This window comes from Schistocerca americana, chromosome 5 (genome assembly GCF_021461395.2).
Source record: "Schistocerca americana isolate TAMUIC-IGC-003095 chromosome 5, iqSchAmer2.1, whole genome shotgun sequence".
Classification (NCBI taxonomy): domain Eukaryota; kingdom Metazoa; phylum Arthropoda; class Insecta; order Orthoptera; family Acrididae; genus Schistocerca; species Schistocerca americana.
This window is the reverse complement of record NC_060123.1, coordinates 428,698,608-428,719,847: the sequence shown is the minus strand read 5'-3', so window position 1 is coordinate 428,719,847 and position 21,240 is coordinate 428,698,608. Positions and strand designations below refer to the sequence as shown.

Below are 21,240 nucleotides of genomic sequence, written 5' to 3'. Positions count from 1 at the left end.
AGAATTTGAAAGAGAGTATTCCAGTCAACATTCCTTAATCTTTCTTCTAAGATAAGTCGTCGGGTCAGTATTGCTTCATGTGTTCCAACATTTCTATGGAATCCAAACTGATCTTCCCGAGGTCGGCTTCTACCAGTTTTTCCATTCGTCTGTAAAGAATTCGCATTATTATTTTGCAGCTGTGACTTATTAAACTGATAGTTCGGTAATTTTCACATCTGTCAACACCTGCTTTCTTTGGGATTGAAATTATTATATTCTTCTTGAAGTCTGAAGGAATTTCGCCTGCCTTATACATTTTGCTCATCAGATGGTAGAGTTTTGTCAGGACCGGCTCTCCCTAGGCTGTCAGTAGTTCAAATGGAATATTGTCTACTCCCGGGGCCTTATTTCGACTTAGGTCTTTCAGTGCTCTGTCAAACTCTTGATGCAGTATCATATCTCCCATTTCATCTTCATCTACATCCTCTTCCATTTCCATAATATTGTCCTCAAGAACATCACCCCTGTATAGACCCACTATATACTCAGTAACGCTTAAAATAAAATACAGTTCACAAAGTATTGCATAAAGAGCTACCCAAAAGATAAAATTTAGCTGTTCTTTCTAAATTTTGTCATATGCCCAATGACTAATTAGACTTTAACTGGAAGTTTATTGTATACTTTTATGCTTGAGTAATGTATTCCTTTCTCTACATGCTGATTTTTTTTATATCTTTGTGAAGATCATCTTTACTTCTCATACCAGGATTATGATATGCCTTGCTTATTTTGTAAATTGCATGATTCTTGTTGACAAAGCACATAAGTGAAGCAATGTATCAGTACGGCACGGTGAGGACCCCCAGCTGTTTGAATAAAATTCTATAAAGGCATTTAGGGGGAACTCTACTGATAACCATCTTCTGTGAAATAAAGCCTTTATTTGCTTGTGACTGTTTTCACCAGAATATTGTGCCATATGTCATGAATGAAAAAAGTCTAAGTATGCCTATTTGATTGTCTCCAAATCAAAAACAGATGCTATTAAATGAATAGGAAATGCTGCCAAATTCAGTCTTGTACACAGGTCTACGATCTGAACTGACCAGTTCAGATTGTTGTTAATATGTTATCCCAAGAAGCTGGAACACTCAATTCATAAGAATCCCTAGGTTCCTGAAGATAATTCTTTAAGTTTTTCTGTTATTGTACCGTGTCTTCTAATATGAGGTACAGAACATGATGGATGGATGGGTGGGTGAGTGGAATGAAAGGCGTAGTTCAAATTTCCATCGAATCTGATGTAGAATCAGAAAGGCAAGAGCAAGTGTTCCAGTGGAAAACGCATCGGCACAAGCTGCAGTTTATGGGTATCTGTACTCCCATAAGTCAGAACAATATGGTCAGGAGCAATTAGATCCATAGAGTAACTCTGACAGAACAATTGTTAATTATCAGGTTAGATCTACTTATACTTTTTGAAGAAAAAAAAATTCGAATTAAAAAAAAGAAAGTAGATTGTAAACTGCATGTAATTTTAAATATATTATGTATGTGTATATGAGACTTTTTTAGAACCTTCATTCGACAGTAAACCTGGGAAATACAAACAAATAACATGTTCCTTTTGGTGGCTCTTTTGCAACAGCAATGTACATTTTATTTTCATTTATAACAGAAGGTCTTTTCTTGTGCTGTGTTAGAGAGATTTCTCATACCACACTGTCTCTTAATTTCTCCAATCAGAAATGCCTGGCATTGGTTGTAGTGAGCTTAACTATACTGCAGCTCACAAAAATGCAGATTGTTTATTATAGCTGGAAGGAAATTCAAAATGCCATACTTAGCAGACAGTCACTAATTTTTAACATATATTCCCTATAAATGAACACGTAACATACTGCATATCAAAAGGACAATAGTCCGAGGAGCCAAATATGAAAATTTCAATGCAGGCCACGCCTTCAGTAAGTATTCAAAGAATAAGATCATGCTTGTGTCTTTTTAAATTGTGGATTGAAACACATATTAAAAACAATGGTCCAATCATTCTCGGTGTTCTCTTGAAATAATGACAAGATGTGTGATCCTATTTTCATAAAATTGAATATGTCATACTGTTCAAGAAAGTTTTAGCTTTCATGTTTTTTATACAGCTATGTAATAGGAATCTAAGAGCAAAATAAAATTTAATTGCCTTCCAAATACAGGATATTCTTTTAATTTTTAAAATGTTTTCACATTATTTTTGAGCATTTCTGTTAAAGAAAATTATGGAACAATCTATATTTCATGTGCAATTTTTAATACATACATCAAAAAAAGTTATGCATCACCTCAGTTCAGAGAGTTCCAGAACCTGTACAGAAAATTGGAATAGAGATCAACATAACATCATTTCTGCCCTTTTTATTGCTCATGAAAACCACACTTTGTATGTTGTACCGCCACACAGTGAGACCTTCAGAGTTGGTGGTCCAGATTGCTGTACACACGGGTACCTCTAATACCGAGTAGCATGTTCTCTTGCATTGATGTAAGCCTGTATTCATTGCAGCATACTATCCACAATCATCAAGGTACTGTTGGTCCAGATTGTCGCACTCCTCAACGGCAATTTGGTGTAGGTCCCTCAGAGTGGTTGGTGGGTCATATCATCCATAAACAGCACTTTTAAATCTATCCCAGGCATGTTCAATAGGTTTCATGTCTGGAGAACATGCTGGCCACTCTAGTCGACTCTAGTCGACTCTGGAGAAAGTCATTCACAAGACGTGCACGATGGTATCACGAATTGTTGTCCATGAAGACGAATGCCTTGCCGATCAGGCGCTGATTTGGTTGCACTATCGGTCAGAGGATGGCATTTATATACCGTACAGCTGTTACGGCACCTTCCACAACCACCAGCAGCATATGTCGGCCCCACATAATGCCACCCCAAAACAGCAGGGAACCTCCTCCTTGCTGCACTCACTGGACAGTGTCTCCAAGGCGTTCAGCTTGACCGGGTTGCCTCCAAACACATCTCTGACGATTGTCTGGTTGAAGGCATTTGCGACACTCATTGGTGAAGAGAACTTGATGCCAATCCTGAGCGGCCCATTTGGCATGTTGTTGGGCCCATCTATACCACGCTGCATGGTGTTGTGGTTGCAAAGATGGAACTCGCCATGGACGTCGGAAGTGAAGATGCACATCACACAGCCTATTGCGTACAGTTTGAGCCTGAACATGATGTCGTGTGGCTGCACGAAAAGCATTACTCAACATGGTGGCATTGCTGTCAGGGTTCCTCCGAGCCAAAATCCATAGGTAGCAGCCATAAACTGCAGTAGTAGCCCTTGAGCATCCTGAGTGAGGCATGTCATCGAAATTTCCTGTCTCTCTGTATCTCCTCCACGTCCGAACAACATCGTTTTGGTTCACTCCGAGATGCCTGGACACTTCCATTGTTGAGAGTCCTCCCTGGCACAAAGTAACAATGCAGGCATGATTGAACCACGGTAATGACCATCTAGGCATGGTTGAACTACAGATAACACGAGCCGTGTACCTCCTTCCTGGTGAAATGATTGGAACCGATTGGCTAGCGGACCCCCTCCGTCAAATAGGCACTGCTCATGCATGGTTGTTTACATCTTTGGGCGGGTTTAGTGACATCTCTGAACAGTCAAAGGGACTGTGTCTGTGATACAACATCCACAGTCAACGTCTATCTTCAGGAGTTCTGGGAACCGGGGTGATGCAATTTTTTTTATGTGTGTATTTCCAAAATTTTTTAGTTCTAGATTTTAATAAAAACAGTCAAGAGACTTTAAATTTTTATTTCATTTTAAATATTGTTTGAAGTTCTAAAAATACAGTCAAAGATAAAAGGAAACACACCACAAAGAAATAATTTGAATGGGACAGAAATTGGTAGATGTAATGTACACGTACAGACAAACAAATTATTACCATATCAGAAAAAAATAGATGATTATTCAAAAGAAACTGCTTTACAAACTGCACAAATCAATAATATGTTGGTCCACCTCTGGCCTTTATGCAAGCAGTTATTCAGCTTGGCATCGATACAGTAGTTGGATGTCCTCCTGGGGGATATCATGCCAAAGAAAGGCAATAAACAAGATGTTAACAACTACAGAGGAAATTCTTTGCAACCATTGCATACAACATATTTTCCAAAATTATACTATGCCGGAGAGTAATTCAGGTGAATATCAAAGTGGTTTTAGGAAGCGCAGATGATGTTCTGGATAAATATTTAATTTTGAGTCAATCATTTGACACAGATTACTGAATTCAAAAGATGTTTGTTGATTTCCGAAAGGCCATTGATTCTGCCGACAGAAGCTATTGACAAACTAGAACTATGTGAGTGGGAGCAGCTTGATACCCCTTTCAAGTACCTGGAATATTACGCCTGAGTGAGCCGTAGCAAAAGATATAATGCTCCCTAAAGATTTAAAAAGAGAGTAAGAGGGATTTTTTGGTAGCAGATCACATAACACAATAACCCATTGGTTATATACATTGGCTGCCAGTTTGTCAACTCAGGTTAAAATCTCACTGCTGCCATTTTTTTTCAATTTTATTTTATTCCTCACAAGTTAAACAATTAATTATAAAATTCAAATATAGTAAAACAGTTCAATTTTTTATGTAAAATTAATATATTCAATTTAGTTACAATTACTACATTTGCAAGTTGAAAGGCTATTGACCAACACTTCGTAAAACATAGTTAAAATTTTGCTCCAGCTACCAGTGGTATGACAGCAAAGGAATTTAGTGTTATTTTATATAATGAAAAAACCATAGCAGTGAATATGTAAAATAACTTTAAATAAAAATACTTAGAAGTATGGCCTATTTTTGTGAAGCAAAAAGGAAAAAAGATACCATATAAAACTACACACAATAAATACTCATTACTGGTCTTTTGTTGATTCTAAATCTAAATACTTACATAAAGTCATTGTAAATGTGCTATGCGTGTAAATAATGAAGTTTATTTTTTGAAATGACTGACATAGTTCTTTAAAACAAAGTCGAAAGCACTTTGGGTCCAAAAGTTCATCCTACTCACATGTTAAATAAATTATATAGGTTGAACATGATTATGAAACCATTACTTGAAAGCGCAACTCTTCAACCATACAACCCATCCTCCTAGTTTCTCTCTCTCTCTCTCTCTCTCTCTCTCTCTCTCTCTCTCTCTCTCTCTCTCTCTCTCTCTCAAACCCTGCCCATCACATCACATTGGCCATACACAGATATTTTTCCAGGGGGTGGGATGGGGGGAGGGGGGTTGTGACTTTAAAATTGCCTCTACAATTATATTCCAGAGAACTTATGATTATCCACTCAATATTTGTTGTAGGTAGATAATCTTGATATTTCAAGAGCAACCATGATTTCATGATTACCTTCAAAATAAACCTTTTTGTATTATTAAAATGATTATGGATGTGACACTTTTTTAAGTTTACAATATAAAATCATATCTTTTTATGATGAAATGTGACATATTACATCCAGCAAGATGATCAATAAGATAGGAAGTAAAGCAGTAAAATATTTAAAAAAGATATTTTTATTCATAAACCAGTAATGATAAACTGATATTGAATATGAAATTTCTTGAGGAGGAAAAAATCAGAAATGAGAATACTGTTGGTTACATACAAACATAACTAGTCATAAAGAGCCTTTGATTATTCTTCTTCGAAAGTCAAAATCAAAAGAACAAATTTTAAAAATGCTTATACACTGTTGTATATAACAAAAAATACATCTCTTCATTTTCAAGAAAAATGCAGTTTTAGTCACACCAAATGAAAGTTTAAAAGTTACGCAGGGGTGTAGCTACCACCGCATCAATGATATGGGGCTCCTGACATGTATCGGCAAAAATTCATAAAATGTTTACCACACTCTCACTCAAGATGAATGCTTAAGTCTTTAGCCATACCCTAAACACTTAATGAACAGGGTGCCCAAATGTTGGCGACAATGGACATCTCAGATTTGCCACAGCGCTCGTCAGCAGACAACAATGATTATGGTATTTCTCCTTTTCAATTGATTGAGAACAATCTATATACATTTACATCAATCTGTGCACGAGGTTCATGACATTCAAATGTTGTAAATCTAGTGGTTATTTGTTCATTAATAAGTTTAACTGTAAAAGAAATAAGTGAAAGAGAGATTACCACAGTGGAGCTATGAAAAGAAGAAATAAATGGAAGATGGAGGGAGTTCTAAGGAAACTGCCCAAAATTTCCTCATTTTTTTCAGCAGTCAGATTCCGTGAGTGATTTACTTTGCAATGGTGAGTAGTAAAATCTTCAGTATCTCCACGGGAAAATATACTTCTTGTTTATAATTTAGGTCATGTTACGTAGCGTTCTATGCTGGGTAACATTGTATCATTACACTCATTAATAATGAAAACTTTTTACCACATAAATTTAATTTCCAGTAACACAGACAAGTGTGATGAATGTAAAAGTATAATTAACATTTTAGATAACTACAATTTTATAGTGCTTGTCGCCTTTTTCAATTCATTATTTGAAATCCTTAATCCAGTTTATAAGGCTCTACAGCATGAAAATAACGATTTAAAGAAAGCTAGTATTTTACTAAGTAATGTTTTGAATAGACTGAGTGAAACAAGAAATAAAAATTCATTCCATGGTTTGCAAAATGAGTCCAGAGACCTAGCAAAAGAGTAGGGGGTAACAACTGTTTTCAAAAATAAAAGACAGAAGATGACAAAGTGATATTTTGATGAGTTATCAGAAGATGAGAGAATTTCAGACCTGGAATCATACTTGAAAGTCATTGTGTACTATTGCTGCTTATATATATTAATTTCTCAAACTAAACAAAGATTTCAACACCTATGTGAGCTAAGTGCTACAACCATTATCATTTCCAAATGAAGTAACAAAAACGAGAGCAGGGAAACTGACTGCTAAATACAGTAAAGACATGTCTTTTGATGTATATGAACAATTAATTTCTTTGAAAATGTGCTTAAAAACTGAAATTCAGACAGTCCATTCCATTAATAAACTCATAGATTTATTATTGATTAAATTCAATAGCCTTACATCCAGTTTTCTGGAGGTAATAACAGCATGTTTCCTATTTTTGACCCATCCTGTAACAACTGCAACAACTGAAAGAAGTTTTTCGAAATTAAAACTATCTTAGGACTTCTATGAGCCAAGAATGGCTTTCAGACTTGTCAGTGGCATCTATACTGGCAGAACATCTGGAAAAACTAAAATCATCTTCAGCTATGAATGTTCTAATAAGTAAGTTTGCTGAAAAATGGCGAGAAAAGTATATATCTGAATTGTTTGGCTAACTAGGCTCCTAGGAGCACTAATTGTAAATAATTACTTATCTATGTAACATACACTTAAAACCAATAAATTTTTATCTCATTCCAAATGACAGTTTTTGTTTCTTTTGAGAAAAATCTTTACCCTCCAATTGATCTTCGCCACATTCGGGTGAAAGGGCCCCACAACAAATTTTGATACTAGGCCCGTCTAAGGCAAGCTAAGCCCGTGAAGTTACAGCTCAAAATAATAACATTATTAATTGTTTTCCTCGGATGATGCTGAGGGAATTAAATTAGGAAATGAGAGACTTAAAGTAGTAAAGCAGTTTTGCTAATTGGGGAGCAAAATAACGGATGATGGTCGAAGTAGAGAGGATATAAAATGTAGACTGGCAATGGCACAGAAAGCGTTTATGAAGAAGAAAAATTTGTTAACATCAAGTATAGATTTAAAGTCAGGAAGTCATTTCTGAAAGTATTTGTATGGAGTGTAGCCATGTATGGAAGTGAAACATGGACGATAAATAGTTTGGACAAGAAGAGAATAGAAGCTTTCGAAATGTGGTGCTACAGAAGAATGCTGAAGATTAGATGGGTAGATCACATAACTAATGAGGAGGTATTGAATAGAACTGGGGAGAAGAGGAGCTTGTGGCACAACTTGACTAGAAGAAGGGATCGGTTGGTAGGACATGTTCTGAGACATCGAGGGATCACCAATTTAGTATTGGAGGGCAGCATGGAGGGTAAAAATTGTAGAGGGAGACCAAGAGATGAAGACACTAAGCAGATTCAGAAGGATGTAGGCTGCAGTAGGTACTGGGAGATGAAGAAGCTTGCACAGGATAGAGTAGCATGGAGAGCTGCATCAAACCAGTCTCACGACTGAAGACCACAACAATAACAACAACAACAACAACAACAACAACAGTTTTCCTAATGAAAGCTGATAAGGGAAAGAGTAACCGTGAAGAACCACTTGCAATATGAAACTACATAAAATTTAATATTCCAGCTGATCCTGTTTGAAGGTGAGGCTATTGCGAAAATTTGTCATTGGGTAAAGTTAGTAAACTCATATTTGACACACACTTCTTTCTGTGAACACTTGTCATGCACAACTCACTTAACCTGTTTTCACTCTTTGTAGAACAAAGCAACAGTTTTACTGTACATAGAGTACTAAAGGATTGTTTGGTTGTCCATCCTCTTGCCCCCCCCCCCACCCCCCACCCTCACCCCCCTCTTACGAACACCTATGTCACCCATTATCAAATTCATTGGTGACGGTGCAGCAGCAAATTATATTTATATTGCAATTTAATACATGTGTAATATTTTAAATTTCCGTTGGTGATTCATTTCAGTGAGTTAAAAAAAAATTCCCTGGAGACGCCAGAGCTGTGAGTACATTAATCTAGGCATATTACTGACTGGTCCTCAGGTTCTGCTTCATTTAATTCATTTGTTAGTCACTTCTTCCATAGATCACTTTGAAGATGAACATTATGATGTGAAAAATGGGTGAGTTAGACCTTTGTAGAAAAAGACAGACTGCTACTTGCCATAAAGAAGACACATTAAGTTTCAGATAGGCACAATTAAAACACACTTACATTGTGCCTCTCTGCAACTTAACATGTCTTCCTTACGGTAAATAACAATCTCTCTTTTCCTACATTGTTGATATCCCTGACCTGGAATTTCCATTCTTTAAGTTAGATCTTTCTTTACTGAACGATGAAAGCTATTAAAAATAGTTTTATTTATAATCTATAACAATAATGGAAATTCCTAGAAAGTAAAATACATAAAATAAGGGGACTGCAGCCACTTACCTGTAGGGGATTGGTGTGTGGCACATAGAATCACAAATAATAGGAAATAGTTAACACTAGTTTTCATGCTCTTGCTTTTTTTCTAGTAGAAGTACACATGCCCTCACCCAAGAGCACATGCGCATGCATGAGGCAAGGATGGGGTAGCAGGGTAATGCAAGGCATATCTTTTGCCAGATGGTTCAGCAGTTGAACAAGAGGGAAGGAGTTCAGACGATAGAGTAATAAGGTATGGAGAGAGGGAAAGGTGGAGGAGGAATGGACAGGACAGTGATGGTGAAGAGGGAGACAGGTAGGGGAGAAAGTGAGGGAGAGGGGTGGGAAAAAGGGGGGGGGGGGGAAGAGAGAGAGAGAGAGAGAGAGAGAGAGAGAGAGAGAGAGAGAGAGAGAGAGAGAGAGAGAGAGGGGGGGGGGGCACATTGGGGTGGGGGGCGGGGAAGGGGGAAGAGGGGTGGAACAAGGCAGTAGATGATCTGGCTGGGGAGGAGTGATGTGGACAGAAGAGAGAATGGAAAAGATAATGTGAGGCAGTGGGAAACGAGTTAGCAGAGGCTTAGGACAGGGGGATTGTAAGAGCACTGAATATGCCGGGTACACAATTACCCTCTGCTGGAACTAGCCTCTGTGGTGAAGCTGCAGTTGAAGACATTAGTGTTGTGGCATGCATCATGTACGGTAACTGGGTGGTCAAGTTTGCCACATTTTGGCAGTTGCTGTACGTGCAAGTGGACAGTTGGTTACTTGTCATGCCCACATAGAATGCTGTATACTAAATGCAGTGTAGCAACTATATAACACAGCTGCTTTCACACATGACCCTGTCTTTTACTGGGTAGGAGATGCCTGTGACTGGATTGCAATATGATGTGGTGGGTGGGTGTATGGGACAGGTCTTGCACCTGGGTCAGCCACAAGGAGATGACCCATGGGGAGCAGAACTGGGAAAGGATAGGAGTAGGAATGGACAAGAATATTCTGTAGGTTAGGTGGGTGACTACATTCAGTGATGTGTGTTGGATTTTGGGTAGGATATCCCTCATCCCAGGGTAGGTAGCCAAAAGCCTTGGTGAAGAATTTGGTTGAGCTTTTCAAAGTCATGGTGATAATGAGTGATTAGAGGAGTGCTGATCAGTGCCTGTTTAAGAGAGTTACTGGTGTTGGAGGAGATGGCACAGAAGATCTGTTTATGAATGATAAAGGCTCGGTAAGTTTATCGGAATATTTCCACAATTCCTGCCTTCCACTGGAAATGTGGTGTCTTCAGGTTGCAAGGCTGCATGAAAGAGACTTTTTGACACGGAACGGGTGACAGCTGTCAAAGTGGAGCTACTGTTGGTGGTTACTACACTTCATATGAATGGATGTATTTATGGAGCCATTTGAGAGGGGAGATGAACGTCTAAAAAGGTGACTCATCGAGTTTAGTAGGACCAGGTGAAGCGTATTTAGGAATTGGTGTTAAGGTTATGGACGAAGGAGCATCAGTCCAGATCCTGAAAATGTGATCAATAAATCTGAACCAGACAAGGGGTTTTAGGTGTTTACTGGAAAGGAAGGATTCCCCCAAATGGCCCACAAATAAGATGACACAGGAAGGTGCCACACAAATACTCATGGCAGTAACATGGATTTGTTTATAGATTTGGGCTTTGAAAGTGAAATAACTGTGGGTCAGGTTGCAGTTGGCTAGGAGGATTAGAAAAGATGTGGTGGGTTTGCTATCAGGAGGATATCTTGCTGCTACCATGAGTGTGGACATTTAGTTGTCTGTGAGATTGTGGTCTCTCTCTCTCTCTCTCTCTCTCTCTCTCTCTCTCTCTCTCTCTCTCTCTCTCTCTCTCTCTCTCTCTTTTCAGTAGAAAATGTAACCAAGTAATCAGTAACCAGTGTCTGGGAAAGAACCACAAGAAGCTGTCAAGAAGACAAACTGGATTGGAAACCAACCTCTTCAGATCTTGCATAGGTAAAAAGATGTTATGTATGAAATGAATCTCCAATCATGGGAAATATGCAAAAAATGATTTTATATGTAAGAAATAAAAGTTATTGAAATTTAGTTATGAACACAAGAAGGCATGAAGTACATTAAAACCAGCTAGTTACCTATTCCTCAATTCAGCATCATCTTGTAGAACTCTATTTTCAGAGGATAAAAGTGTTTGTATTGTCTCACGTGCTTCTTTCCATGCTGCTGGTGACAGTCCCATAAAGCTGTTGAGAACAGGCTGAAACAAAAAAATTTAATTAGTTACCCAAATATGGAAATATTTAATATGATTAAATCTACAGTTGCTACATTTAATCAAATTCTCAGAGGAATTAATATTTCTTCCTCAAGTGGCAAACAGATCACATTATTATGAGTAGCTGAATTCATCAATTCATTTTTTTTTTAGTTAATGGAGCCACTTCTCCATCAGCTGGAATCTGAATTTGCAAATTTAGTTAGTTTCATAGAATATACTGTAAGTAGACTGAAGCAGCAGTAAGAATTTGGATTGACGATGGAGGCATGCCAGGGTAATGTGTGCAGTTGTGCAAACTACTGTGCCAAGGTGGCTTAGTAGCTAATGCACCTGCCTGGTAGACAGGAGACCCATTCGATCCCAGCCTTGGTACAAATTTTTCTCTCACCACTTCAGTTTGTATACATAGAGACACATACACTCTCAGAAAAAAAATCACAACACCAAGAACGAGTTCAGTGACATAAACAAAAGTTGGTAGGCAAGTTTCTATAGCTGAAAGATGATGTCTCAAAATTTGATGCCAGGTGAATTGAAGCTAATAATGCCATATGAGGATGCAAATCAGGTTTGCTTTAAATACAAGCTATAATGGTCATGAGTTACCTTTGAAATTGGACATGCTGAGTTGCTGTTAGTCAAGAATGCCTTTAAGGTTACAAAGACACTTATCGACACCTCACTGAGTCTGAATGAGGTCATGTAATAGGGCTATGAGAGTCTTTATGTTCCTTCTGCGATACTGCAGAAAGACTTGGCAGGAATGTAGCCACTGTACATGACTGCTGGCAGTGGTGGTCATGAGAATGTACGGTTGCAAGAAGACTAGGCTCCAAATGGCCACATGGCACTCCCGAGAGGGAAGACCATCATGTTCAGTGTATAGATCTAGCACATCGTACTGCATCACAATTTGAGCAGCAGTTGGCACCACAGTGACACAAGGAACTGTTACAAAATAGTTACTTCACAGACTGCTCTGAGTCAGACACACAGTAGAGTGTGTTCCACTGACCCCTAAACCACCATCATCTCTTTCTTCAGTCATGTCAAGTGAGGGTTCATTGGAGGGCAGGGTGGAGGTCAGTTGTGTTTTCTGATGAAAGCTGGCTCTGCCTTGGTGCCAGTGATGGCCTTGTGTTTGTTAGGAGGAGGCCAGTTGAGGCCCTGCAACCTACCTGTCTGCATGCAACACACACTGGAACCACACCTGGAGTTATGGTCTAAGATTCAATTTCATATGACAGCAGAAGCACTATCGTGGTTACCCCATGCACCCTGACTGCAAATTTGTATGTCAGTCTGGTGATTCGACCTGTTGTGCTGCCATTCATGAACATAGTTACAGGGGATGTTTTCCAACAGGATAACAGTTGCCCAGATACTGCTGCTGCAACCCAAAGTCCTCCACATAGCATCAAAATGTTGCCTTGGCCTCCTTGATCACCAGATCTGTCTCCAATTGAGCACATATGGGAAATCATTGGGTAATAACTCCAGCATCATCCACATCCAGCATTAGCCATCCCTGCACTGACTGACCAAGTGCAAGAGGCATGGAACTCCATCCCACAAACACATATGGCATATGTACAACATAATGCATATATGTTTGTATGCTTGCATTCAACACTCCGGCAGTTACATCAGTTGTTATTGTACCAGCATTTCACATTTGCAATGGCTTATCTAACACTTAGCCTGTGATCTTGCAATGTTAACCACTTAAATATGTTACCTAGACAAACGAATTCTCAAAATTTCATACTCTTATGTTATCATTTTTTGGTGTTGCAATTTTTTTCTCTATCAATGTATTTGAGCAAATTAATGAAATTTTCCTCATATCAATGTAGGAATACAAAAAGACAAGCAGGACATCAACAAATATGTTACATTCATTTGAACATCAGATGAAAATCATTGGAATGAAACCACTACATGTAAATGAATAAAAGCTAATATTTTACTGTTGTAGATGCAGTGAATTTCAAATTTAGACTGTGTAAGCAAGTGCAGTTGACAACTGGTAAATGATAGTTCATAATCAATGCAACTTCCTGGCAGATTAAAACTATGTGGTGGACCAAGACTCACACCTGGAACGTTTGTCTTTAACAGGCACTATCCAAGCACAACTCATGACCCACCCTCTTATCTGTACTCCTACCTTCCAAAACTTCAGAGTAGTTCTCCTACATAACTTGCAGGACTAAAATTCTTGTAAAAAAGGAAATTGTGGAGAAATGGCATAGCCACAGCCTGTGAGCTTGTTTCCAGAATGAATTTTCACTCTGCAGGAGAGTGTATGCAGATATGAAACTTCCTGGCAGATTAAAACTCTGTGCTGAGCTGCACTACAAACCTGGGACCTTTACCTCTTGTTCGCAAGTACTCTGTCCACTGAGCTATCCAGAGTGCAGAGTGAAAATGCCTCATTTGGTTCGACAACAATCAGCAAAGAGAACTAACTCTGGGTCTTGGGTCAGATGAAATTAGAAAAGAACATGAAAAGCTAATGGATTGATGATCAAACCCTGCAAAATGCCTATTGCAGTTCCTCCCCATGTAAATAATGTTGCATCCCGTGAAAAATTACTTGAACAGTCTGATGTAATTGCACGCTGTTTCTTTAACAGCAAGCTGAACACATCCTGTTTCTTAAATAGTGGCTAAACCTGGCATCCTCCAACAAGTGATACTGTAGTATTATGGATATTGTTAGATGTAATAAGTAACTTAACAATGTTACAGTGCTTGGGTAGCTGGTGAAAGTTTTTTCTTGGAGTTGTGGAAAATATTCCCGTTATCAGCAAGAGCACAGCTGCTGATTGTAGTCTTGGCACATACTTTGTGGGTGTCTTTCTTTTCTTTTTTTTTTTGGGGGGGGGGAGGGTTGGGGGAGAGGAGTTTGAAGAGGGGGGGGGGTTCATTTTTCCTGGAATCATTCACAATGTTCCATTACATTCACATCATCAGAAGCTTACAAGCTTTTATGTAATGAACACCTTAAAATTGATGTATTAAGAACTGTATATTTATACACAGGAAAACTAGCTTCAGTAAGAAACAATGGATTGTTTGATAAACTTATAATAGTCATACCTCCTCAAAGACATGTTGCTTGTCCTTCAGATGAGGTCCTGCGAAGAGATGGCGTATGGCCTTGAGATCCAGTATCTGATCTCCAATAGCCACTCCAATGCGATGACTTGGCTGAAACGACAGAACGTAGTCAGATGTGTCATTCATGGCAAGTTCACCTTGTTACATTTTATTAAGTGATTAAAACTGGTTTATATTTAGTATGTATTGTATTTGTATTACAGTGATATTTATGAAATAACCTAAAACATTATGTTTAAGATTTTATGTGAAGGTATTATTCAATGTAATAGAAGAAACTGCTTAATAGAAAGTTATTTACTTCAGTTTGTAGCTCCACCACATTACCTACATGACATTTACTATGCTCTGAGATCTGACAGGTCACTGAATACATGTGTACCCATGTATCCGACTCATTTCTGTATCAATGTTAACCCTGTGAATTTTTTGTAGAGATTATTTTTGGTACTAATGTTATGAACTTAGCAGGATGTTGTAGCATTAACATAAAATATAATTTTAATAACATATTTCTGTTGTGTGAAAATACAGTATCTGCAAGATGGTTTCCCCACAAAGTGATTCTACAGTCCATTAATGAATTAAATGGAAATATGCAAAATAAACTAGTTTCTTCATTTTTTACATAACCTACAGCAGTAATCATGCATAGTGCAAACATATAAAAACGAAAATAATCAATTTTTTACAATATAATTTAACTGGATATATAAAAAAACTGTCTACTCACCAAGCAGTGCCAGGAGAACACACTTAAAAAAAGAGACGTTTATACTTATGCAAGCTTTTTGAGCCAGTGGCTCCTTTTTCCGGTAGAAGGGCGGAAGGAGAAGGAAGAGTTGTGAAGGAAAATGACTGGAGAGGTTTAGGAAAAGAGATAAATTTTGGACAAGTTACCTAAAACCATGGGTCAGGGGTGACTTACTGGACAGGATGAAAGGGAAAGAAGGTCTTTCCTTCTCATACCATCTAGTAAGTCTCACCTGACCTGTGATTCTGTGTGACTTTTATGAAATCTACCCCTTTTCCTAAAATTCTCCAGTCCTTTTCCTTCGCCCCTCTTCCTTCCCCTTCAGCCCTTCTGCCGGGAGGAAGAACCACTGGCTCTGAAAGCTTGCATAAGTATAACATAAATTTTATCTGTGTGTTCTCCTGCTGTTGCTTGGTCAGTAGACATTTTTTCATCTATCCAGTTACATTATAGTGCAAACATAGTTGAGCTAAGGTGTTTCATTACTTCTAGGCACCAGGGCTTCCAGTTAATGTTGTACTGTATCTGGAGTCGCAAAAATTTAACACTTTCTACATTTCTTGTATTTCATTCTTTGGGAACATTGTTTTCAAAGCTTCTGGAGTTCTATGAGAAGTACTCATACTGAACTGTGTCTACTGAGTTTTGTCAAAATTCAATAATAATCCATTTGCTTTGAACCATTCACTGATTTTTTTGGATACTGTATTAGTTGGTATGTTAAGTTTGGTTTGGTTATGTTTTGCTTTAGGGCGCAAAAAACAACTGGGTTCATATGCGCCCAAGTCAAAACTATAGAACACAAAGACAGAGAGGAGTTAAAAAACGACTATATGTCAGTCCCAACTGACATAAGAGAAGACTGCTAAAAACAGGCACACGGAGAAATGGCTAAAAAATGAAACCATACAGAAACGGAAGTCCAAAACTAAAAATTAAATGGCCTTCGCCACATCGCTTTGGCGGATAGAAGTAAAACGCGTCAACAGCCCACGCATCATTTGCTAAAGCGGCCGATAACTCAGACGGCGAACCCAAATGGGAACGTAAAAGGTTAATAAATGGCATTCTGTCAGGAAGTGGTGGACAGTTAAAGCTTGGGCACAATGTGTGCAAAGTGGTGAAGTAGCGCCACTTATCAAATTACGATGGCTAAAAAGGCAGTGCCCACTATGCAGCCTAGTTAAAATGACCTCCTCCCGGTGGGAGTGCTGAGACTTGGTCAGCTAAGCCACTAGAAGAGGGTTAAAAAGCTGGAGCTTGTTCCCTTGAAGGGAGGACCACTGGCGATGCCAAAGTGACGCCACCTCCTGACAGACAGCAACACAGAGATCATCAGAAGAATATAGGAACTAGCGGGCTGAGGTACGAGGACTGCAGCCTTGGCAGCAGCGTCAGCAGCCACATACTACCGGATGTGCTCTGTGGCCTGACACAGGGCGAAGAGCTCAGCTGTAAAAACTGAGCAGTGTGCTGGAAGCCGATATCGAAAGACAAGAGTGCCAATGTAGAAGGCACACCCAACCCCACAGTCAGTTTGAGAGACATCAATGTATACAAAGGTACTATCACGAAGTTCCATGCGAAGGTCGTGAAACTGAAGGTGATAGAGTAATGCTGGAGTAGTGTCTTTAGGAAGTGAATGCAGGCCAAGGCTAATAAGGGGCACTTCACGAAGCCAAGGTGGTGAAGGGTTCACACTCACTGGGAAAGTTGCAGGTAGTGTGAAGTTAGGCCGCTGTAGCATGTGCCGAAAGTGGACTTCAGGAGGTAACAGAGAAAAGGGACATGCCCCATACTGGCGATCAAAGGAATCATTGAAGAAGGAGGCATAGAATTGGTGGCCACACATGGCAGACAAAGGGCATGCATACGTGCTGAGGAGAAAGTCACAGCGATAGGGCAGTGGTAGTTCAGCAACTTCAGCATACAGACTCTCAACCGAGCTAGTATTAAAGGCAGCAGTGGCCAAACGGATGCCACAATGGTGGATAGTGTTGGGATGGCGGAAGAGGGATGGACGTGCAGACACATAAACAAAGCACCCATAGTCGAGTTTCGAATGGACAAGGGACCGGTACAAACGGAGGAAGGTGGTTCGTTCGGCACCCCAGGAAGGACACATACGACATTGAGGATCCGTGTACAGCAGGCTGCCAAGGAAGACATATGGGAGGACCGAGAGTGTTTCCTATTGAGCATGAACCCCCAGGAATTTCGTAGTTTCAATGAACGGAAGAGTAACAGCCCCAATATGTAAAGATGGTGGGAGAAACCAATTGCATCGCTAGAAATTCGTACAGACGGTTTTGTCAGTGGAAAAGCGAAAGCCACTGTCGATGCTCCAGGAATAAAGACGATCAAGACATCGCTGAAGACGCCGCACAGTGAGACAGGTCCGTGCAGAACTGCAATAAATGGCAAAATCGTCAACAAAAAGGGAGCCGGAGATGCCCGGCGGGAGACAGGCCATTATAGGGTTAATGGCGGTAGCAAAGAGGACAACGCTCAGGACAGAACCCTGAGGCACACCATTTTCCTGAATAAAGGTGTCCGACAAGGCAGAACCCACACGCACCAAATTTCTGAAGGAAACAGAGCAGGCGGCCATGGAAGCGTCACATGTAAATAGTAAAGAGGATACCAGTTCTCCAGCAGGTAGGCTTTCTCCAAATCGGAAAACACGGCCACAGTCTGGGATTTCCGCAGAAAACCATTCATGAAGTGGATGGACAAAGTATAAAAAAAAAAAAAAGAAATTGCAGAATGCCGCACTCGAAATTCACGCTGTGTATTCGTCAGCAAATTGCGAGACTCGAGCCACCATGTAGCTAGAAGGAAGATTTTTGTCATTGTTGGGCTTAGGTGTGGCTATGACGGTGGATTTACACCAACGTCCAGAAAATGTGCCCTCCGCCCAGATGCGATTGTAAGTGTTAAGCAGAAAGTGCTTGCCCGCAAGAGAAAGGTGCTGCAACATCTGAATGTGGACGGCGTATGGCCTGTGGCGGAGGATCGGGACGAACTGAGAGCATGATCTACCTCTCTCACAGTAAAGGCGGCATTGTAGCACTCACAATTCGGAGAAGAGAAGGGCATGGCCCGAGCGTCCTCCGCTCGTTTCCGATGGAGGAAGGCAGGGTGATAGTGGGAAGAGCTCGAAATGTCTGCAAAATGGCGGCCCAAGGTGTTGGAGATAGCAATGGGGTCCACGATGACATCATCTGCTACTGTCAGGCCAGAAATGGGGGAATGGATCTTGGTCCCAGCGAGACGTCGGAGGTTGGCCCACACGACACAGGAAGTGGTGGAACTGTTAAAAGAACTACTGACTGAAATCCAACTAGCTCTTTTGCTATCCCGAAGAACGCGACGACACTTTGCAAGCATCTGTTTATAATGAGTGCAGTTTTCCATTGTAAGGTGACACTTAAAAACATGGAGGGCATGTCTCTGTGCATGAATTGCGTCGCTGCATGCCTCAGTCCACCAAGGGACTGGGACACGGTGTGGTAAAGACGAACTGCCAGGAATGGAACGTTTTGCAGCAGTAAGGATAACGTTTGTGAGATGTTTCATCTGGTCATCACAACTGGGGAAATCTTGTTCTTCGAAGGTCGCCAGGAAGCAGTAAAGCTGCCAGTCAGCCTTAGTAAGCTGCCATTTGGGTGTGCATGCAGATGAGGTAGGAGTGAGCAAACTGATAGCACATTGTCGCTCGAGTAGGTGACAGAAAGAAGGGACTGCTCAAGGTGATGGGCAAGCTGGGCAGTGCAGAAGGATAGGTCCAAGTGGGAATAGGTACTAGAGGAGTCGGAAAGGAGAGTGGGTGCTCTAGTGTTAAGGCAGAAGAGGTTAAGTTGGGTAAGAAGGTCAGAAAAGAGGTCACCTCTCTGACAGGTCCTGAAAGAACCCCAGAGGGAGTAATGCGCATTAAAGTCAACTAGCAGCAAAAATGGGGGAGGTAGCTGCCCAGTAAGCTGAAGGAATTCTGCCCTAGTGACATCGAATGATGGTGGGACATAAATGATACAGAGGGAAAAAGTCAGGTGGGGAAGGAAAAGTCGAAATGCAACAGCTTGAAGATGGGTAGTCAGCGAGATGGGTTGACTATGAATGTCATCCCGTATGAGCAGCATGACGCCCCCATGAGATGGGATTCCGACCTCAAAAGGAAGTTCAAAACGAACCGGGAAGAAACGCAAAAGCTCAAAGTGGTTGTGAGGGCGCAATTACGATTCCTGAAGGCAGAGTACAAGGGGACACTGCGATGCTAAAAGTAGCCATAAATCCTCTTTGTGGGACCTAAGACCGCGAACGTTCGATTGGAGGAGAGTCATGATCAGGAAGAGATGAAGGGGTGTCACCTCGGCGGCTGCCGAGCTACAGCCTGTGAAGAGTCGCTACCACAGGGCACAGAAGCAGGAGGATCCTGCTCCATGGCATCCACAGAAGCATCGGCTTGCTTGTGCGGTTGGTCTGTGGAGTCCAGCGCTGAAAAACGGTTGGTAGTGCGCACCAGCGACACAGAGGCCGGCCGGGCTAAGGTATTACATGGCGACATCATCGAAGAGGACCTTCGAGTCAGCAAAGGAGAAGACCGTTTGCCTTGGGTGGACTTCTTCAAACCTTTCCAGTTAGAGGCAGACTCGGGTATTGGTTAGCAGCCTACCGGTAGATGGTGGCTTCACCCCTTGAAGCGAGAATTTGATGGCTTGTTGCATAACTTGACGGGGGGATGGCGATGCTACCTTGACGATGGGCGATTTCACAACCCCAGAGCTGAATTGGAGGTCGCGGCCATGTCCTTCATGGAGCGAGGAGGTAACAAGAACAGAACTATAGGTGCCAGATGGGAGAACGCAGGGTCTGTGACTAGCCAATAACTTGTGAGCGACTGGATAAGGCACTTTTTCCTTTACCCATATCTCTTGGACAGCCCGGGAGTAGGAGGTGGACAATCGCCCTCGTGCACATCCCTGCCACAGGTTACACATTTGGCTGGGTGTCAACAAGATGTTCTAGTGAGGTTGAAACGATGACAACGGTAGCAGTGCAATGTACAGCCAGATGGTGATAATTTCATAGCCTGTTTTGGACGGAAGCATCTCTCTATCAAAGGTGAGAAAAAAGAGTGCGTGTGGGCACTAAGGAGGAATCTACCTTTTTCGTTACATGGATGGCAATAACACCCTGATCAGAGAGGTAAGATCGGATTTCAGCCTCAGTCAGACCGTCGAGCAACCTAGTGGAAATTACACTATGGAAGGAATTCAAAATTCTATGGGCCACGACACAAACAGGGTAGCTATGGAGAAGTGAGGTGGCAAGCAGTAGTTTTGCTTCAGAATCAGAAGTAGTCTCCAAAAGCAAAGTGCCTTTCCGTAAACGAGAGCAGGATTTCACAGGACCGGCAATCGCATCAATGCCTTTCTGATTAACAAAAGGATTTACCGTGGCGAAGGACTGACCGTCTTCAGTTTGAGAGACCACAAGGAACCATGGTCCAGCAGGAAGGGTCTTTTAATCATTAGCGTATTTATGCTTACGTTCGAATACGCTGATTGTGAAGATGATTGTATCATTGCGACAAAATCCCCCATGATTGCTAGCGTCTCCAATTGTGCGCTGCTTCCAGCTGGGGGGCCCCCCTTCACAAGGGGGCAAACCCATCTTAGGTGATTGTTCACACCTCAGGTCACACCTCCCGAACACATGACAGAGGGACCAATCGGCAATTTGGGAAGACTGCAGCTCAGGCAATCACCCCTCCCTAGGCCTGGCCTGTACCTGGGGGTACGTGCGAACCCTACCTGTCGACCTGGGGATGGGAATTACGCGTTACCCAGTCACCCAGTACCCATCAGACGCATGGACCAGCCTTCAGGAGCGTACAGAAAGAAAGAAAAAGGGAAACAAAGA

The 21,240-nt window shown here is 40.9% G+C and overlaps 1 protein-coding gene across 1 annotated transcript in view; it reads right to left on the bottom strand.

Annotated features, from left to right (window-relative positions):
* The window catches only part of LOC124616021 (fumarylacetoacetase), a 62,891-nt gene that overhangs the window by 16,207 nt on the left and 25,444 nt on the right, over nucleotides 1–21,240 (bottom strand). The window contains exons 2-3 of the mRNA XM_047144239.1: nucleotides 14,544–14,654; nucleotides 11,296–11,417 (exon numbers count right to left, since the gene is read on the bottom strand). Of these exons, the coding sequence (XP_047000195.1) occupies nucleotides 11,296–11,417; nucleotides 14,544–14,654 (233 nt within the window). The remainder of the gene's footprint in view (nucleotides 1–11,295; nucleotides 11,418–14,543; nucleotides 14,655–21,240) is intronic.